We start from the raw sequence: 17,869 nt of genomic DNA on the forward strand, positions 1-17,869 counted from the left end.
GTTCGAGGGGCCACGTATTAGTTGTGCTGACTCTCTGCAGCGTGGGAAGCAATGCAGGAATGGAAATTCCTGCCCTGAGTAATCCCTTGTGCCCAGTTATGGCAGAAGGTCCATTGTTTCTTCACCTACCACAGACACAAAATAATTAAGTTGTTACTGCCACCACAGCAAGACCAGAAGAAAGGATCAAGGATTGTTCCTTGTTCACTTCAGTGCTGAACCAGGTGGCTGACTTTAAACAGGCATTGAAGGTAGTTTGAGCTAACCCGCTTGACTTTGCACTGAAGCAGATGGCAAGTCCTCACACAACCCAGTATCAATATCCGTAACAATCAGATGAGCTGTGAAGCTGTAATCTGTGGCAGATGGAAAATGACAGCACAAAAAACTTTACTATGGCCCTCAAAGCCCTTCACAAAGGTAGCAAATAGGAAGGTTTAATTCAAATAACTTGTCCTTCTCCAGAGCAAAACCAGGCATCTGAAACTGTGCAACGAGTGGAATGCTTCTCCCCTATCCTACCTCCACAACAGAATGGTCGACTTTCACAGGATAAGATGAGACCTCTCATCAAAACTCAATCCAAACTAAGACAACTCACTATGAAAAACTGAAATGGGACCATGGTATAGGAGCATCTACATAGCTCAGCTGGAGCTGAATCCCTGGCACCCTACATTAGTGCTTTGCTGAACCTTCGGGGGAGTCATTAGAGGGAGACCTAGAAAAAGTACAGCTGACTCATGCACACAGATTGGAGCGGTTTCTGGCAGATTTGCCAGATTCTTTGTGGATTAGGCAGTCATCTTGGAACCACAATAAGTTGTAAAAAGACTGAAGCTTTCTCATGGCTTTTATGCTTAAGAAAGCACATGTTTGCTATGCTCGAGAATGGATGTTTTGGGTCACCTCCCATAAAGCCCCTCAGGTTCCAGAGGGTCTCTGACTGCCTGAAGAGCAACAAAGATGCCCAGTGCAAAATGCAGGTAGGCGGTCAGCCCCCGGCTGAGCAATCAAACTCTGCAGCTAACGTTTAGATGCTGCCAGTCTCCCACAGGACAACAGGCCTGAAAATACTGACTAGTGAAAGTCTGACCGGAGACCCTGCGTAGTTTTTTGCCCCGTCTGTCAAAGGGGCAAATCTTCTAACAATACAATTCTGGATTAAGAAACAAATACAGACGTGCTTGGCCTTGCATTGCTCCTGCTAGTTCTTTGCCCTGTATTGCCTGTAGGAGGGATGCTTCAGCTTTTTATGGCCTTTGACCAACATGCTGGCCATGCTCCTGGCCTGTCTTTGGCTCAACACAGCCTTGACTTCTCCAAACCTCCAGCTTCTGTCCTGCTCCTCACTGACATCAATTCTTGGCTCTAACACCAGTTCTAGCCTGATCTTAACCCAGAGAGCTTGTCTGCACATTTCCAGACTGCAATTCCTAAGCACTTATCCCAAAGCTGCCTGCTTTGAGATCAAAAGAAACAACTAGGCTGCAGAACAGCCTAGGTCAGGCCCAACACACTCTGCAGTGTTACTGCTGCTTGGCTCTGCCTGTAGTCTGAGGGATGCCACCTTCATGGCTGATTTGCTGCCTCTTGCTAAGCACAGGGATGCTGCTGTTGGCCCATCTGGGTCAGAGCAGAAGATAAGACAAACCGGTAAGCCCCAGCAACAGCAGGACAGAACATCAGAGCCTGATAAAACGCCAGTCCTGCGAAGAGTAAGAGACATTTACTGGAGAAAAGGCTTTATTAAGGAGGGACATTGTAACATACCATATTGCTCTGATGCTCTGGGTCTCTAGGAGAACTCAGAGATCCAGCACAAATACATAGCTGAACAACACATGTGTTGGGCCTGCCACCTTGGTGAGAGGCCTTTCCTCCCCCAAGACTCTTCCATCAGCAGTGTTTGTCTGTGATGAGGAGGGGTTGAACCCTGCTGGGACAGGCTGAGGGTTAGGTAAGGACAGAGGCAGGGCACTGACCTTGCAGCTGAGCAGTGGCAGGCAAGCAGCTATTTTGGATGACAAATTGCCCCAGGCTGGAAAGCAGCAGGATGGATTTGAATAGAGTTGCTGTCAAAATACCAGTCTGGATCATGGGTCTGCAGGATTGTGATAGTGCAGGTCCTGGCCCTCAGGATGCAAGGCTGACTATGGCTTCTTCTGTCCCTTCACTTTCTGTCTCTCCTTGTCCATGGCAGCTGCTTGTGCCTGCAGCTGACACCAGTACTCAGGCAACTGCTCCCCGAGTCCCAGCAGGCTCTGCTGCCTAACAAGGGAAGAAAAGGGCAGTTAAAATAGTTCCTGCCATTACCCCAGTGCTCTGACAACCCTAGCCTGGTTCCTCCAAGGGGCCCTGGGGTTCACTACAAATTAAGCAGTTCAGACTTCTTGAGCCTAAAAAACCTCAGTGATTCCCTCGTGCCACTCAGCACTCAAGTTTACTGCTCTTGACAGCGATGACCTCCATATTTCTCTTTGCCTGTTAGCCTCTGTAGACACGTCTCACTGCTCTGCTCTGGCTTGAGCACTCAGTACCCAAGGAGCAAGGTATCCCTGGAGGTGACGTCTCCCCAGTTTTTCTGGTATAAGGCAGACAAGAGTCTCCTCTCCGGTTTTATGAGAAGGAGGGACAGAACTGGTGGTTGGTAGCACAGGATGAAACTTTTCTGCACTTAACTAGCCAGACAACACCACGAGATTCACCCTGTAGACAAGGAATTAGGGAAGGCTACCAGGTGCTGTAAGGCCGTACCTGCACCCACCTGTTCCATTTCAAATTGGAGAATTAAGGCATAGTCAAAAAAAAAACAGAGTATCATTGACACGGATCTGGCTCCAAGTTCCCAAAAGAAGTAATTAAAGGAAAAGGTCGCCCAATAAGAAATGTCACATTGCCATCTAGTGACGGCATGAACTCAATGCATCAGCTAAGCTCTGCAGCCTCGGCCTGAGGATGCTGGGGACTTTCTAAAACAGGGAAACTTCCAACACAAATATGTTTAAACACCAAGTGAACCTAGGAATGGAGGGGAGGAGCAAGGTACAAAGAGATCCCAGCTCTGCCTGGCTATGGGGCCAAAATGAAGAGGTAGACACTTAAGTGAGGATTATATTCCCTGACAAGCTTGCACAACCTACGTTGCACAAAAGCACATTAGAACTTGCAAACCCTCTCTATCTGGAGCAACAAGCCTACCTCAGGCATCCTGACTTACAGCTGTTATGTTTTTCTAAGAAGGACAGAAGGGAGAGGAGGAAGGGTTCTGGGTGGCTGTCAGGAATTCAGCTACCTTACCCAGACATAAATCTGCCACAGCGCACAGAAGAACCCAGAAGCTCCAGGGTGAGACTTGCACGGACCTGAGCAATACCACAGCTTACAATAATGCAGGTACACTTACCTATCAGGCAGAAGGAGAACCTTACCTATCATGTAAGAAAATGTTACATCTCTCAATCCATGGCAAGTTCTGCAAGGATTTGACAGGCAAATCTGGTTCCTTTGGGAAAGCCTCCTTCAGTGGGTAGGAGTTGAAGTCAAAAATGAAGATGGTACTGTGACTGGCTCTGCTCTGTGCCAGTGCATCTGCCTGCTGCTGCTTATCTCCTAGACAGAAACAAGAACAGTGGGCTATTGCATCAGGAGTCATCCAATAAGAACAACTACCAAGGATCAGCACACAGCTGAATGTACCCAGTGACCATGCAACTAAGACAACTCCAAAGTGCTACCCACCTCGAAGCAGCAGGCACCAATTCACACTATCCACTGTGAACACTGGCTGCCAGGGAGATGCTACAGCATGAGAAGGTGGAGTACTGAAGCAGTAAACAATCTGTGATGTGGCCGTGTTCATCAGGGACACTGTGCCATCCCAGGAGAAGACCAGGGCCTGAAACAGCAAGTTGACACTTAGAAACACATGCAAGAGAGGTGAAAAAGTATTTCCTGGAAAGGACTTGTAATGACATTTAGGACTTCACGTCCTCAACCACTATGCTGTTTTCTTTGACTGCCCAGTAGTCACAGGGCCACAGCAGATCAAGAACAGGCTGTGCAGCAAATTTGGACTGGAATTGCTATAGGCTGGGATTGGGAAGGGGCAGCAGTGCAGGTTAGAACTGAACTAGATCCAGCGTTCTGAATGGCTGGGTCAGGCCAACTGCTGTTTGTCTTTCTCTCCCCACACCTGAAAACTTTCTGAGGCATACACATACCCTGAAAGGTCTAGCTGGATTTGCGCTTGCAACTTCTCCTCACCATGGTGCCCTCTCATATTTGACACTGATGCCTGAAGCTTCGTGCCTGGACCTTCTCACCTTTGCAGATGGACCTGTCCATGTGCAGAGGGCCTCCAGAGCCTCCCACCTCAGTGGTCATTAGAGAACATGGGTACAAGGGGATACTGAGTAAGATCATAGAAGAGAAATCCTTTGGGAGTTACCAGCTACATACAGACCAGCAACAAAATAGTTGGAGGCTGGGAAAGCATGTGAAGGTAGTACCATATCCGATTGCCCTGTTCTTTATCTTCTAGGCACCCAGTTACAGCCATTACTGGAAACAGGATCCTAGGCCAGATGGACCTGTGTTCTCACCCAATTCTTAAGAGAGCTGTCAGTAATACTCACTGCACTGGGGAATGCCAGGACAGGCACCACGGCGCTAACAGCAAGATTTGGATCTTCAGGCCTGTAAAACAGACTCAGGCTTATGCCACTGTTTCACATACCCGGCACATACTGAGACGCTGTGACAATGACAACGGCAGCTTGTGGCACACAAGCTAGCAAAAAGTTCCAGCCAAGCCCCTTCCCTATGGAGACAAACCTCTGTCCCTGTGCATACCTGCCTAGGAACTATATTGGAGATACAAATCCCCTGCCTGCCATGGAGGCATGAAACCATAGCCCATAGAGCAGGAGCTTGCCCAAAGCTGACCCTTCTCAAACCAAGGCAAGAAGTGAACACAAAATTGATAGAAAGATGGCGAGATATGTTTATTCTGATTTCTGGGGGGAAGTGATTCTGGCAAGGGCAGAAGAGAGAAGAAAAAGTTCCCCTGGGTACCTGGCAGTAACCCAGCTAGTTGAACGTCAGCCCTGGAGCAGTGCTACAAGCACTTGTGTTCTAGTGCATAGAATAACCCAGAAACACCCCTAATTCTGGCATAACCATTGGATTTTAGCACTGGAACTGACTCCTAGCAAAACCACACTTGCTACTGACAGCAGCATGGCAGAGCTATCTGGGTAAAAGCAGTAGAAAGTTCTCTACCCCACAGAAATCTGGGGCTTCCTGCCAGACCTGACCACTATACCACACAGTTGCTTTAGCTGGAGTGAGGTCTATCAGAGTCTACCTCACCTGTCTGCCAGGAGCATGATGTTGGGCTTCCCAGCCCTAGGTGCTTTCACCAAATACAAAGAGCTGTCTGTACATAGCACTAGAAGCTGCACCATGGGACAGGCAGGATCTGTACCAGGGCAAAGTGTCTCAACGCTGGCAGCTGCAGAACTCCGCAGGAAGTGGATACTACGGATGAAACGTTCCTCTAGAATGGCAGTCACAGACAGTGGGTATCCTGAGGAAGCAGGGGGAAAAAAAAAAAAAAAGACAGCAGTTTAGGAAGAAAAAGGACTGGCAATTTATCCAAGAAATGCTTAGTTTGGACTCTGGCCTGCTCAGGGGCAGCAGGCACCAGAACAATCCTGATGGCAGACAAAGATTCTTCTGCCAGGAGAATCTCTGCATCATGACAGGATGACACTAGCACTGATGGTAGCCTGGACTGTGATGCCACAACAGCTTCAAAGATGACCTGAGGGTGCAGTGGCAAAGCAGTGACTGTCCCGTAGCCTCAGGGTAAGGCAGGTATCAGTCCTCACTGCAGCAGTTCACAGCCCCTGCATTGCTATGGAAGGGAAGGGTTCTGTCAGGGCTAAGGCAGTCACGCTGCATTGGCAACTTCTGGCCAAGCATCCCATGAAGAAGTGAGTCCAAACTATTTTCAGATTTGCTTGTAAACTCACTGCCAGTCCTCTGTTCACACCAAGCCAGAGCCTCAAATTCCTAGGGAAGGGAGCAATTTATCTACTGTGATCCCAATACACGATCCCAAAGGGCAAGCTCACCTAGGTATTTATCCCAAACAGTTATTGTTGCATCTTCACATGCCAATGCCAGGTACCTGGAGCAGGAGCTGACAGCCGAGCATGCAATTGGAGCTGCGCATGGCCACACAACATCAGGTTTTGGATCAGAATCTAAACAGAAGGACATGAAAAGAGAGAACTGTAAGAAGGTGCAGAGCATTCTCTCTCATGGTACCAGCTTCCAGTTTCCCAATAAAACACACACCATTCTGGGGTCTCCTGCCAGAGTGGCTTCACTCAAAATACGGCCAGCCTGTGCAACATGGAGCCCTACGACCCAGCCTATCCTACAAGATATGGGGCAGCTCTCCTCCCCATTCCTCATTTCCCTGAATCATGAAGATCTGACTGAATGGCAGCCACTGGCCACTGAATACCCCCACTCCCCGCAAAGTGATCTGCTAGAGAAAGGAAGACTTTCTTACCCACTTTCTCCTTGACTGGACGGTTAAGTAAGTACAAGCAGAGATTGTGGCTTCCATCCCAGTGCACACTGATGCCAGCTGGAACATCTGGTACAGAGAATGGGATAATAAAAGAGAGAAGGAGATTGGAGACAAAGAAAGGAACAATCCAGGACACCAAAATACCATTAGAAAGCTCTCATTAGAGTTATCACGGTTTCTCTGACAGGACTTATAGAAACTGTTCACACAGAAACTAAACCACAACAAACTCCCCTTATCTGTTATTTTTAACTTGTCTGAGTGGTCCTTCACTTTTTTTGGTGTTTGGGGTGTTTTTTTTTAAACTATGGAGCTAAGTTAGTTTAACTCCATGCCAGTGACTGACTTGTAAGTCTGAGGGCTGATATTTTTATCCAGGCTTATGTTTTTGGAGATGGAATTTATATAGTGAATCTGAGCCAGAGCCATTGAGCTGTAACTGGAGCTCAATATCATGTAACAACGTGCTTCATAGGTTAACAGCTTTTTGCCCATTTGGATTACCTGGCTGTACTTTCATTTCAGGTCCCACCTGCAGGATCCGGCTAGGCAGGAGAAAATGAAAAGTAGCATGTCTGAAAAAAAGGAATTAAGAAATATATGTAAAAGAAAGGCCTTGATAAGTAGGCAGCACTGCAACAAGACCTGGAATGGCTCTAGCCCCCTGCCCTGAAGGAGGATGAAGGAGGGATGAAGGAGGCAAAGCTAAGATAGAGACTTTCATCAACACCTGAAAAGTGCCCTGTGTTGAAGCCTCACGGACTGAAATCCTGGTTGGTGCTCCCACTCACCTGGTGATCTCCTCCATGCTCTCTTTCTCACCCTCGGCCTCCAGATACTCCCGATAAGTGCTGCGGAAGATTGCTTCCTGCTGCTCCCACTGGGAATCCTTGATTAGGTGATTGTACCCCAAGCCAAGCATGCTGCCATCATCTACTTTCTTCAAGGCATCCAAAGGGCTTTTAAAACTACTGCCTGGATTGGGAACACAAAGGGAAAAGGCACAGCCCTGGAGGAGCCAACACCACAGAGCAGACACCATGAAGTACTCAGAGGCACTTTGACCATCCCTCCTTCAGAGTAGCATCATCTTGAAGAGGGACACACTGCATCTTCCTGGTAGAAGTATTTCAACATTAAAAATATATTCTGTGGGAATTTCCATATCATTAGCCCATTTTCCAGTATTTGAAGGCAGGGACTAGGGCAAGTAATCTGAGGACCCAGTTCACCTTGCCTTTCTGTGACATTCTCCCTGACATTGTCCCAGCTCCCTCCCTATTCTCAGCATTTTCCTATGAATCCAGAACTCAGAGTGGCAAACTAGGGATGCTGTCAGGTTGCTAGGATCTAGGAAACAACCTCCTCCCTCTCTGGTGACAATGAAGCCAAGGGTACATGACACCCACATTGAGACACACTGAAGTATTTTGTGCTAACAAAGGTGACATGTGAGACGGTCAGGTAAGAAGCAACTCCCACTACAGGATTACATGTACCTACAAAGACAGGTCAGGAGGGGACCAGGGAGCATGTTACTTAAGCTTTCTGACCTGTTCTGTAGTCATAAGGGCCATGATTCCTTTGCCACCTGAAGGAGGCAGGTTGCAAGTACAGAATCAGTCCTGACCTGTAATGGGTTTGGGTGGCTTCACTTGCAGCTGCAGCACTGGGAGACTAAGCTTTGCATCAGCTTTGTTTGCAGACACAGGAGACTCCTGCAACAGAAAAATGTCAGCCTGAGAACTGTGTTGTGCCCTATACAGCTAAGTGTTCAATTGTTCATGGGAATCAAATGCTTCCTAAAGTAAGAATATGCAAAGCTTGGCTGACACTGCCTAGCAGATACTGGTTTTAGGCTCATTCCTCAGGCCAAAACACAGAAGGCTGAGGGAGGTCGCTACTTTCTCAACAACATTACAAACGATGTCCTGTCCAGACACCTCCTGTCTTTGTGCCTTATATAACCTCCACTTCTGATTTTAGTAATCTCTCTAAATTATTGCTGTTGCAGCACAGGCCTGGGTGGGGCACCACAAGGCTCAGAAAAAAAAGAATAAAAAAAAAAAAGGAAAAAAGAAGGAGGACTAAAGGTCGCAGCCTGCTGCTGAGTACAAGAACCAGATTTTACTTCAGAGACCCCAGGACTGGAGGAGGTCACATATGTGATTGGCTAGGAATGGAAAATCCAAACAGGGGACTAGCACTGGTATGTCCCCACCACCACCACCCCACCCCAAATGCATTGACACTTGGCTAAATAGAAAAGATCTGGCTAAATAATCAACCATGTCTGAGAAGGAAGAGACAGGAACTTGGGTAGTTTACATGGAATCAGCAAAGAGGGAATGGCTGTGTGTTTGCCTTTAGTTTGGCCAAGTTGAGGGGGATGTTTGCCCTGAAGACAGGGCTGGGAAGCAGCTCCCTCCTAAATGGCCAGGAAAGTCTCTGCTGAAGGAGAAGGGAAGCGTTATGAGGCAGGTATCACAGAGGTTTAGCTGGAGGTGCTGGGCAGAAGGTGCCTGTGTTTTGAGAAGTGAAATCTAGCAGGGTGAAAGCGATGCAGGAGAGGGTTAAGCACTGACTCAGCATTTAAAATCCCCCATAACAGCTCAGGACATTCACTGAGGTCAGTTACAATCTCTGCAGAACTGTCTCCATAGAGCTCCAGACTTTTCTGCCAAAGAACCAGAGGTGGCAGTGGTTAGTGCAAACAGATAGAGACCCTGCCCTGCTCAAGCATGTCTGGCCGTGACCCCACCAGACTCTTCTTGAAGGAAGCCTGAAACACAAACCCTCGTTCAGGATCAGACTCCCGAGTGGAGACATCAGACCTAATTCCCACTCCTTCACCTTCCCCCAGTAACATTAGGGAGAAGACCTGTGGGAATACCCTTACATAGGGCCTCGTCAGATGGGGCAATACTGCTGAGAAAGGAGCTGCCAGTTTCAGGGAGGGGCAGCAGGAATGCTAGCCCTGGGACCAATGGAACCTCATTGGAAAGCCTGTCTTGGGTGAGTAAACATGTCCCAATAACAAAAAGGCCTTGTGAAATGTGGGATGGGCAGCTGTAGAGACATATACTCCATCCCCCTGGGCCAACAGACTTGTTCAGCCTGTATCTTGCTGTCACTGTCTGCAGAAGCAAGGCTTCGGGAAAGACCTGTAGGAAAAAGGGTATAAGAAAAAATATCACAGTGGGAGATGGAACTGTTTTGTACCGCAGATATCCAGCTTGACCTCCTCTCCCTGCAAGATTCTGCAGCTCCTGGGTTCTTTTCCATCTCCTTCGGCCAGGAATCCTTAGGCAATCGGTAGATCTCCAGCCAAGCTTTTGTGTTGTCTGCATTGAGAAACCATGTTGAGCAATTGGAAATGCGGAGAAAAGGTCTTTAAAGCAAGCAGCCTCTGTTATCTTAGATCCTTAAACCAAGATTTGGATTTTTTTTGAAATATAAAATCCCTGTGAACTCCCTGCAGCCCACCTCTCCTCCCACTTAAGGCTTGACATGCTTGATTGGGACTGACATCTCAGCCTCCAGCACAAGTTCTCAAGGTCCTACATCCACCAAAGAAATTCCATGAAGTGACTCAGTGAAAGAATTTGACCTGTAGCCTCTGAGGTAAAGTAGAAAGTGAGACATGGTCTCAAATTGGTTCTCTGTGGATACTATATATCTCATTCTCAGCATATGTCCAGGCAGATTCCACCAAACATGGGTCCAGAAAATCTGCTAGCAGAAAATGTGTTGACAAAGGCAGCTGCCATGAAACAGAAGAAAGTTGCAGCAAGGAGTTTGTTGTAGTGTTTTTAGACTATCTCTATGCTGTCTGGCTTATGTCTGCAGAGAAAATTCTTCGGGTCTGCATCATTCCAGTATAGAAATTAGCCATAGCAAACCAGAGGAAGAACTGAGTTTGGTACTTCTGGAGAGGAGAGGGAAACCTGCTTTCACTGAGCCTTCTGGGAGCTGGGAACTGCACTGACCAGTTCTAGACAGCTCACTTTTGGGATCAGCACTCATCCACACCAGGCCTTTTGGAGAGGACAGGGAGTGGCAGGAGCAGCTCTCTAAGTTGGAGGAGGGACTGGGAGGGTTAGGAACAGGACCTGTGGGAACCCAGAACACTTGGAGTATTTTAAAAGCATTGCTGGTAGCCCTTCTGCTAGAACACAACAGCCATCACCCAACACACTGTGTTCCTGCACTTGCCTTGCAGCAGGACTCCTGCGTAATCACCTCCTGGGGACAGCACCGCCTCCACACTAGTACTTCGCTTGCTGATATCTTCCTGCTAAAGAAAAACAGGCTGGCATCAGATCACAGATTCAGAGAGCTCTGTGGTCTTGCACAGTTTTCAACAGGGTGAAGGCCAGACAGATTCTTGGAACAACAGGAATAAATATTGGGCAGCACTCTTGGAGTGCTGCTGCCCGTGACAAAAATTCCTGAGGGCAATTAGTACTCCTCATGATTGATTACCTACCAATCTGTTCCCTGTGTCTATGGAATTAACTCAGTACTTACCATTTCATTTAGGATTTTAATGAGTAGGAAGTTTTCCTTGTGAAAGCAGAAGAGCCAGACAAGCCCTGGAATAGAAATAGAAATACAAATGTAACAGTAGTAGGAAGAGAAAAGGGAACAGATGGTAGCCATGCTCTTGGGAGATGGCTGTTACAACATGTGCAGGAGAGTGAACAGGGCTAAGTTTTTTCCTGGGCTGAAGGAAGAATATCCCACTGCTTCCAGCACTAAACTTTTGCTGGCTTCCTTATGCCAGCACCAGCAAACACTCGATTGTACATAGAGATGGATAAGCCAGTTTCAAAAGCATCTCCACCAGAATTGATAGGTTTCAGACGAATCCACAAACTAACCTATTTACCAGAGGGCTGTGCAATTACAGGTGCTGAAACAAAGCATAGGCAGGAGGTCATACCTAGCAATGGTTCTTTCTGTCTGGCCCAAGGTGTTCCTAAAATTTACTGCACTTCACTCTCAGCTCTGCACCTGCCTCTGCTGCCCCAGAGAGGACACCAAACCCACACCTTCTGCTAATCAAAAGGCCCTAGGGCCACTCTGTCAACCTGCAACCTGTTATCTAACGCCCTCTTTGCAGGGCTTTCTAGGAAACTTGTCAGCTATTCCAATATTCCTCTTCCATAATGCAGCTCCAGAGCACAGCCACCCCCAGCTGGGTCAAGGAAATCCATGTCACACTAACCCATTTCATCCACAGCAAGCAGGACGTGGCATTCGTTCCCCAAATCTGAAGCACAGATGGCACAAATCTCCGTCTTGACTGCATCCCAAGCACAGATTTCCGTATAGTCAGACACCTTGAAAGCAGCCAGACCCACGGACAGACCAACGAAGATGTATTTTCCAGACACTGCGAGGCAATTGGCGCTTCCAGTTACCTGCCAAGAAAGGGAAAAGATGAGTGTACCCAATCGCTTCCCCACTGGAGGATACATCAGCCATACTAGTGATATACTCCTAGCCTTTTACCAACAGAAAATGCTGATTTATTCTACAAGGGAAAAATGTTTGCATGAGCTTTCCTCAAAAGAGCAGGGGAGGGGCTCTCATCTCTGTCACAGAGATCGTTCTGTGTTGAGAATGAGAAAGTTTGCTCCCACCTTTCCCCTTCTGATAAACAGAAGGGGCTTTAAAGGCCAAGAACTCAGTAGCACTCAGCTCTCCCGCCACTAATGCAGAGCTGTGACTGGATGCTGAGCTCCTGTGGGCAATTGCAGAACACCAGCAGACGCCACCTATCCTCCTGGATACCTCCATGTAACGATGGGGAAGGCAGCGCTGCCCTTCTGCTCACAATGCTCCCATTAGGGTATTCACCATAACACAGAGCTGAGTTTGCCCATTTATATGCTACTGACTAATTACCTTCTCCTCGGCAAACAAGGGTGGAGCCAGACTGAGAAGCAGAAGGTGAATTTAGGGCTGTTTAATTTCTGCTTCTCTCTTTTCAGAGAGGTGTAATAGATGGGTGGGAAGCAGAACCTGTCAGACAGGTTTAGAAGCTGCAGCCTTTTGAAGTGAACCAGTGAGATGGTGGTGGATTCTGAGGAAGTCGATGAACAGAAGAATGTAAAATCAACTGAATGGATATTCTCGAGAAAAACTGCTATGGTGATTAACGCGCTCTCTGCTGTGAGGGGCTTCGTACCTGGAATTCAGCTGTAGGAAAGAATTTTGTGGGCTGGACCTTTAGTTTTTGCGCTTCTTGGAGCATCTCCCTTCTTTCAATGATTTCCATAGCATTCTCAAAAACCATCATCACCAGTTTGTTAACCATCCTGAAGGGCTGAGGCAAAGCATCACGCTTTCGATCGGGATCCTGCAGGAAGAAATCTTCCTCGTCATCCTTTAGCCAGTCCTCTTCAGATGGTGGAGGAATCTCCAGGGGATGTTTTCGGATATACACAGCCATGGTTCTGCCCTCCCAGATGCAAAACACACCACAGATGCAGGAACCACAGCAGATGCAGAAGAACGAAGAATCGTGCAGTATCTACTTTCATGAGGTAATGGGGGGAAAGAAAAAGATGATTAACGATCTCTAAGAGGGAAGGGGGGGTTCCTTTCGGTATAGATAGCCAGAGCAGCCCTGTTCTATATAGCTCATTTCTACTTGCTGCTTCGCCTATGTTACTCGGGGGTTTTGTCCTGCCCTGAGAATATCAGTCCCACAGACACCTGTAGGCTGCCGGCAGAAAAAGGGGGTGTAAAAGCTTTGCCACGAGTATAAGAATTATGACAAGGCAGTCAAAAATATTACCTTGTTCTTCACTAAGAGACTTATTCAGCCCGGATGGAATCCCAACAACTACTTTGGAAAGCAGGTGATTTCACTGGAAGCGACAAACTTCATTTCCAAGCCACCGGCTGCTTTCTGAGCTTCCACCCCCCGGGGCCGGGCCCACCTCCGCCGCTCTCACCCCGCACGGCGGCCTAACCTCGGAGCGGCAGCCGGGAGCCGAGGGGCCGGGCCGGGCCGCTCCAGCCTCCCCGAGCGGAACGGCCGCAGCCGGCTGTCGGCTGTTACTGGGGCAGCCGCGGCCCGGGGGGGAGCCATTAGCGGGGACACCCGCCCGCGGTTGCTGGTCGCTATGGCAACGGCGCGGCGCGGAGCGGCCCGGACGGGAACGCGGAGCGGGGCGGAGGGTTCCGGCGTCGGGGCGGGGCCCGGGAGGAGCGGGGCGGAGCGGCCGCGGCCCCCGCGCACCTCCCGCGGTTGCTGCCGCCCCTCTGCTGCCACCGCCGCCGCCATGGAGGGCTTCGTGGACTTCACCAACCGCAGCCAGGGCCGCGACCAGCTCTTTCGGTGAGTGCGGAGGCGGAGGCGCCGGGCGGCCTCCCCGTGCCGGGCTGTGGGCTCAGCCCGCCCCTGGGTGCCGGGTCTTCGGGGACACCCCCTGGGCCCGGCACCCCCAGCAACCCTCTGGGTGATGGGGCCCAGGGCGGACCCCAGCCGCTGTAAGCCCCGCGGGAGAGCTGCCCGGCACCCCCGGGCGGGCTCCAGCCCCGCTCCTGCCCTGCTGGTCCCCGCCTGGGCCTCTGTGCCCCTTCGCCCGGGTATGACTCGCCCTGGCACCGCGAGGGTGACCCTTCAGCTCGGGAATAAGCACTGCCCTGCTGCTGCCATTCCTCCGAATTGTCTGTGTCTCACCTGTGTGCCGTTTTCCTCATTTTTTCCATTCCAGAGCCACTCAGTACACATGCATGTTGCTTAGCTATTTAATAGAGCATAAGGCTGATAAAGAGAAGCTGGTAATGAAACTCAAGCAGTTGGAGTCTAGCATGAGCTCTGGCCGGAAAAGTAAGTATCTGGTGTCTAGAGGGATAGGTCCTTCTTCACTTGCTCCTTCCAGCAAAACAGCTCCTGGCCTTGCATTTTCTGTAGTTAACTTACCTTGAGCCACAAAACCTCTTTTCATATATGTTCACAAAATTGTCAATAGACCTTATTCCTGCCTTGGCTTGCCAGGTTAGGTAGGGACAAGTAGACGTTTATTACTTCCTCAGCTTCCTCTCCAGTCAGGCAATCTGAATTATCACTAGGAGAACTAGAGAAATAAGTTAACAGTCAGCTGTTGCTGCAGAGATCAAGTTGTCGTCTCTGTTCAAGGACAGACCACAGAGTTATGATGCAAGGCTGGCTTACTGTGCTCTCATTAGTCCTTCCAGCTAATGGGTTGAGACAGCCTAATGTTAAAGATCATCATCCCAATAAAATCACTTTTGAAAGACCATCCTTCAATATGGCTTTTTATATCCTACTTCAGATATTAATTTTCTTTCACATTTATACTTTACTAAGGCATATACCCTTCCATAGTTTTCTCATAATCTAACCATTTGCATCACTTCATTCTGTGTCACAGTTGCATCCATTATGGTTATGCCGTTGCTGTGGCTGTATTGCTTGTTTTCGGGTTGATCTTACACCTACTTATCAATTGCTCAATCCTGGAACAACTTCAATGTATGAGGCAAATATTCTAATTTAATATGTTACCATGGTCTTGTTTTATTATTCCAGTTAGCTCCAGAGTATGGTAATTTCTAGTAGAGAGACCAGCTGGTTTATCAGCATAGCTGTAATTCTCTTGCTTCTGCTAAACAAATTGCTAATAGACATCACACCTAAATTCAGAACTCTTGCAGTTCCACTAAGCTTCGGTGCTTCCAGCATCTTTCAATATGACAGTGCAGCAGGTTATGAAAAGTATTTTGCATAATATTGTATTAACATTCATGGGGCAAAACCTAAACTGGGCAGTGGATGAAATCAGGCTTGCCATGTATTATAGCTTAAATGGAACATACTGTTCCTGTTTGCAGGGAACTATGTGTACCTCTGGCAAATTCATGGCTGAGGTGGGACTTGGGTCTCAGTGTGCTTGGCATGTGAATCACCAGCTTTCACAGAGCTTAGGAAAGTTTTAGCTCGTGGTTTCAGCAGGGTTAGTGCAGTAACATCTCCTGTCCACAGAGTTAGGTGAAATCTGGTGTAGCGTACAGCCGAAATTGGAGGCTCTGTCTGTGTCACTTTTTTGCTGACACAGACACATTCAGAGCAGTTGGCAATACTGGTCCAGAGTGCACCCAGGCGCAAGAACAGAGCGGCAGGAGAAGACTGCACAAGTCCTGGCTATTGACAAAGTTTGTGTGTAAGTCCTGGGCTGGTGCAGGACAGAACTGAGATGTTTACACCCCTTTCCTCACTCATGCTAGATTCTTGCACTGTGAGAAGAAAATGCTTAATCATACAAATGCCCAAAGCCCAGGAAGTTTTTTAAAAGTGCATGTGGACCATGACATGCCAAGTTGTCCTGCATAGGGCTGTGTTTCTGCAGCAAAGGCCAAGCCATACTAACCTTTGTGGGGTTTCTTGCAGTGTTCAGACTGGGCAACATGGTACACGCCTTGGTAGCAGCCAGGAGAACTACGCAGCTGCCAGATGTGGTTCCTCGCTTCTGCCTTACAGCCTCCAACCTGACCCGTGCCCTCTACTTCGTCTGCGATGCGGTCCTGTGGTTGAAGAGCGTCGGGCTCCAACCTGACGTCGATAAGCCAAAGTGGCGGAATTGGGCTACCAAGTGTTACTACTTTTCACTCCTGATGAATCTAGCCAGGGACTGGTATGAGATCTCCTGGAGGCTGGAACAAGCTGTACAGGAAGAAAAGATAAAGGAGAATTCCTTCTGGGACAAACACAACGAGGAACTAAACTGTGTGAAATGTGATGGTTTGCATGGTTTTCTCCTTCTACTGTTTCAGATACTGAAAAGACATCCTCCTTTGCTGCTGGACCTGGTGAAGAATCTCTGTGATCTTTCAGGTCCTTTGGATACACTAGGGATCTATAAGACCAACCCAGGAGTGATTGGTTTCTGTGGTGTCCTCTCCTCCCTGGTGGGGATCCTCACATTAGCAAGCCCACACCTGAAGCTGAAACAGTGACGTAAAAGGAGCTGCATAGTATGCAGCGAGCTAACAGCTTTGATCCTCTGATAGGTTTTTATCCTCCATATGGCACTTTCAAAATGAACATGTCTCACAGTAACCTCAAGATTAATTTTGCCCTCTGAATAAGTGAATTCTACCCTTTTTCCCTTCCCTGTGTCTTTGCAGATGAGTTTTGTGCCATGAAACACTCCCTGATGGAGTGGAGATGGGAGAAGGCAGAGTAGTATTTCACAAACAGAAACAGGACTTGGAACATGGCTGCTAGATAAGGAAATATTGATGTTCCAGCATTGTAATACAGGGTTGTGAAATAGTTGCATAGACAACTGTAATAGGTATATGACTCATAACTAATAGTGTTTACACTGGAAAGCTGGAATTCACCAATCAAAAGTTCCTACAGTCAGATTTTCTATGGTGGGCTTTCTATGGTTAGGAGCTGTGGTTAAAATGGCTTGAAGTCAAGTATGAATGTTCTGATGGGTTTGGGTTGGTGGATTCTCTTATCTGTAGGCAGTGGTTTGAATGCATTGTGATGGTAACTCAAGACTGGTACAATCTGACCTTCCAATATAACGTGTGCTGGTGACACTGGATCTGTAGTCTACTGAGTGCCGACTTGTCTCCCAGGAAATCAGCACTTTCTTCTTTTCCTTTGATAATGTGAGCCAAGGACTGTTGACCACTGACTCTTGGCTTCTCCAAGACTTCTTCTTGACAGCATGTGGGAGAAGCTTGTCTGAGTGGTGATGACGCTGTGATTTGGAGGGAACTGGGTTTCCAAAGCTGTGAATCTGAAGCCACTCACAAGCACTGAATTTCCCATTACATCCGCACCTTAACTCCCAGACCCCTGTGATCCAAGTGCACTATTTTCTATTAATCATATTGTGATAAGGAACTTGTTTTGCTGTTTTAATTTTACATGAAAAATTGCAGTATAATAAGGAGCATTGGAACCTGCAGTTAAGGAGAGAAGCTTGGCTCAGAGCTCATTGAGTCAGAAGAACTGCAAGGGTGTGTTTCCAGTTGTGTAAGCTCCCGGAGGGAAGGGAATGGAGTTGGTCATGATAATATCAGAATCCCCTGTGAGAAAAAAAGCTTATTACTGGATTTGGGCATTCATGGTTTACATTTTCCTATGTGGTCCTGCCTATCCTTCCCTCTCATGACCACAAGATTTTTTGTGTGTTCCCTTGCTGGTTGAATGGGTTCTGCCATTTGAAAATGCCTTAGGTTTGCCCTGCGACTGCATTATTG

At 48.1% G+C, this 17,869-nt stretch overlaps 2 protein-coding genes across 2 annotated transcripts; one reads left to right on the forward strand and one right to left on the reverse strand.

Moving 5' to 3' along the window:
• Positions 1–1,762: 1,762 nt before the first annotated feature.
• On the reverse strand, positions 1,763–13,067 carry WDR93 (WD repeat domain 93; the record flags this gene model as incomplete). The annotated part of the gene is made up of 15 exons (XM_082488625.1): positions 1,763–2,271; positions 3,432–3,612; positions 3,742–3,898; positions 4,638–4,698; positions 5,374–5,590; positions 6,141–6,272; positions 6,587–6,673; positions 7,112–7,182; positions 7,399–7,582; positions 8,238–8,325; positions 9,830–9,951; positions 10,823–10,901; positions 11,138–11,202; positions 11,838–12,033; positions 12,804–13,067. 15 exons carry the CDS (start codon positions 13,065–13,067, stop codon positions 2,154–2,156), a joined length of 2,022 nt encoding a protein of 673 aa, XP_082344751.1. The 3' UTR covers positions 1,763–2,153.
• An 838-nt stretch (positions 13,068–13,905) lies between these two features.
• On the forward strand, positions 13,906–16,742 carry PEX11A (peroxisomal biogenesis factor 11 alpha; the record flags this gene model as incomplete). The annotated part of the gene is made up of 3 exons (XM_082488680.1): positions 13,906–13,961; positions 14,341–14,456; positions 16,038–16,742. The coding sequence occupies 3 exons, from the start codon at positions 13,906–13,908 to the stop codon at positions 16,601–16,603; spliced, it is 738 nt and encodes a 245-aa protein (XP_082344806.1). The 3' UTR covers positions 16,604–16,742.
• Between the last annotated feature and the right edge of the window lie 1,127 nt (positions 16,743–17,869).

This window comes from Vanellus vanellus, assembly GCF_965231255.1.
Source record: "Vanellus vanellus genome assembly, chromosome: 11".
NCBI classification, from domain to species: Eukaryota; Metazoa; Chordata; class Aves; order Charadriiformes; family Charadriidae; genus Vanellus; species Vanellus vanellus.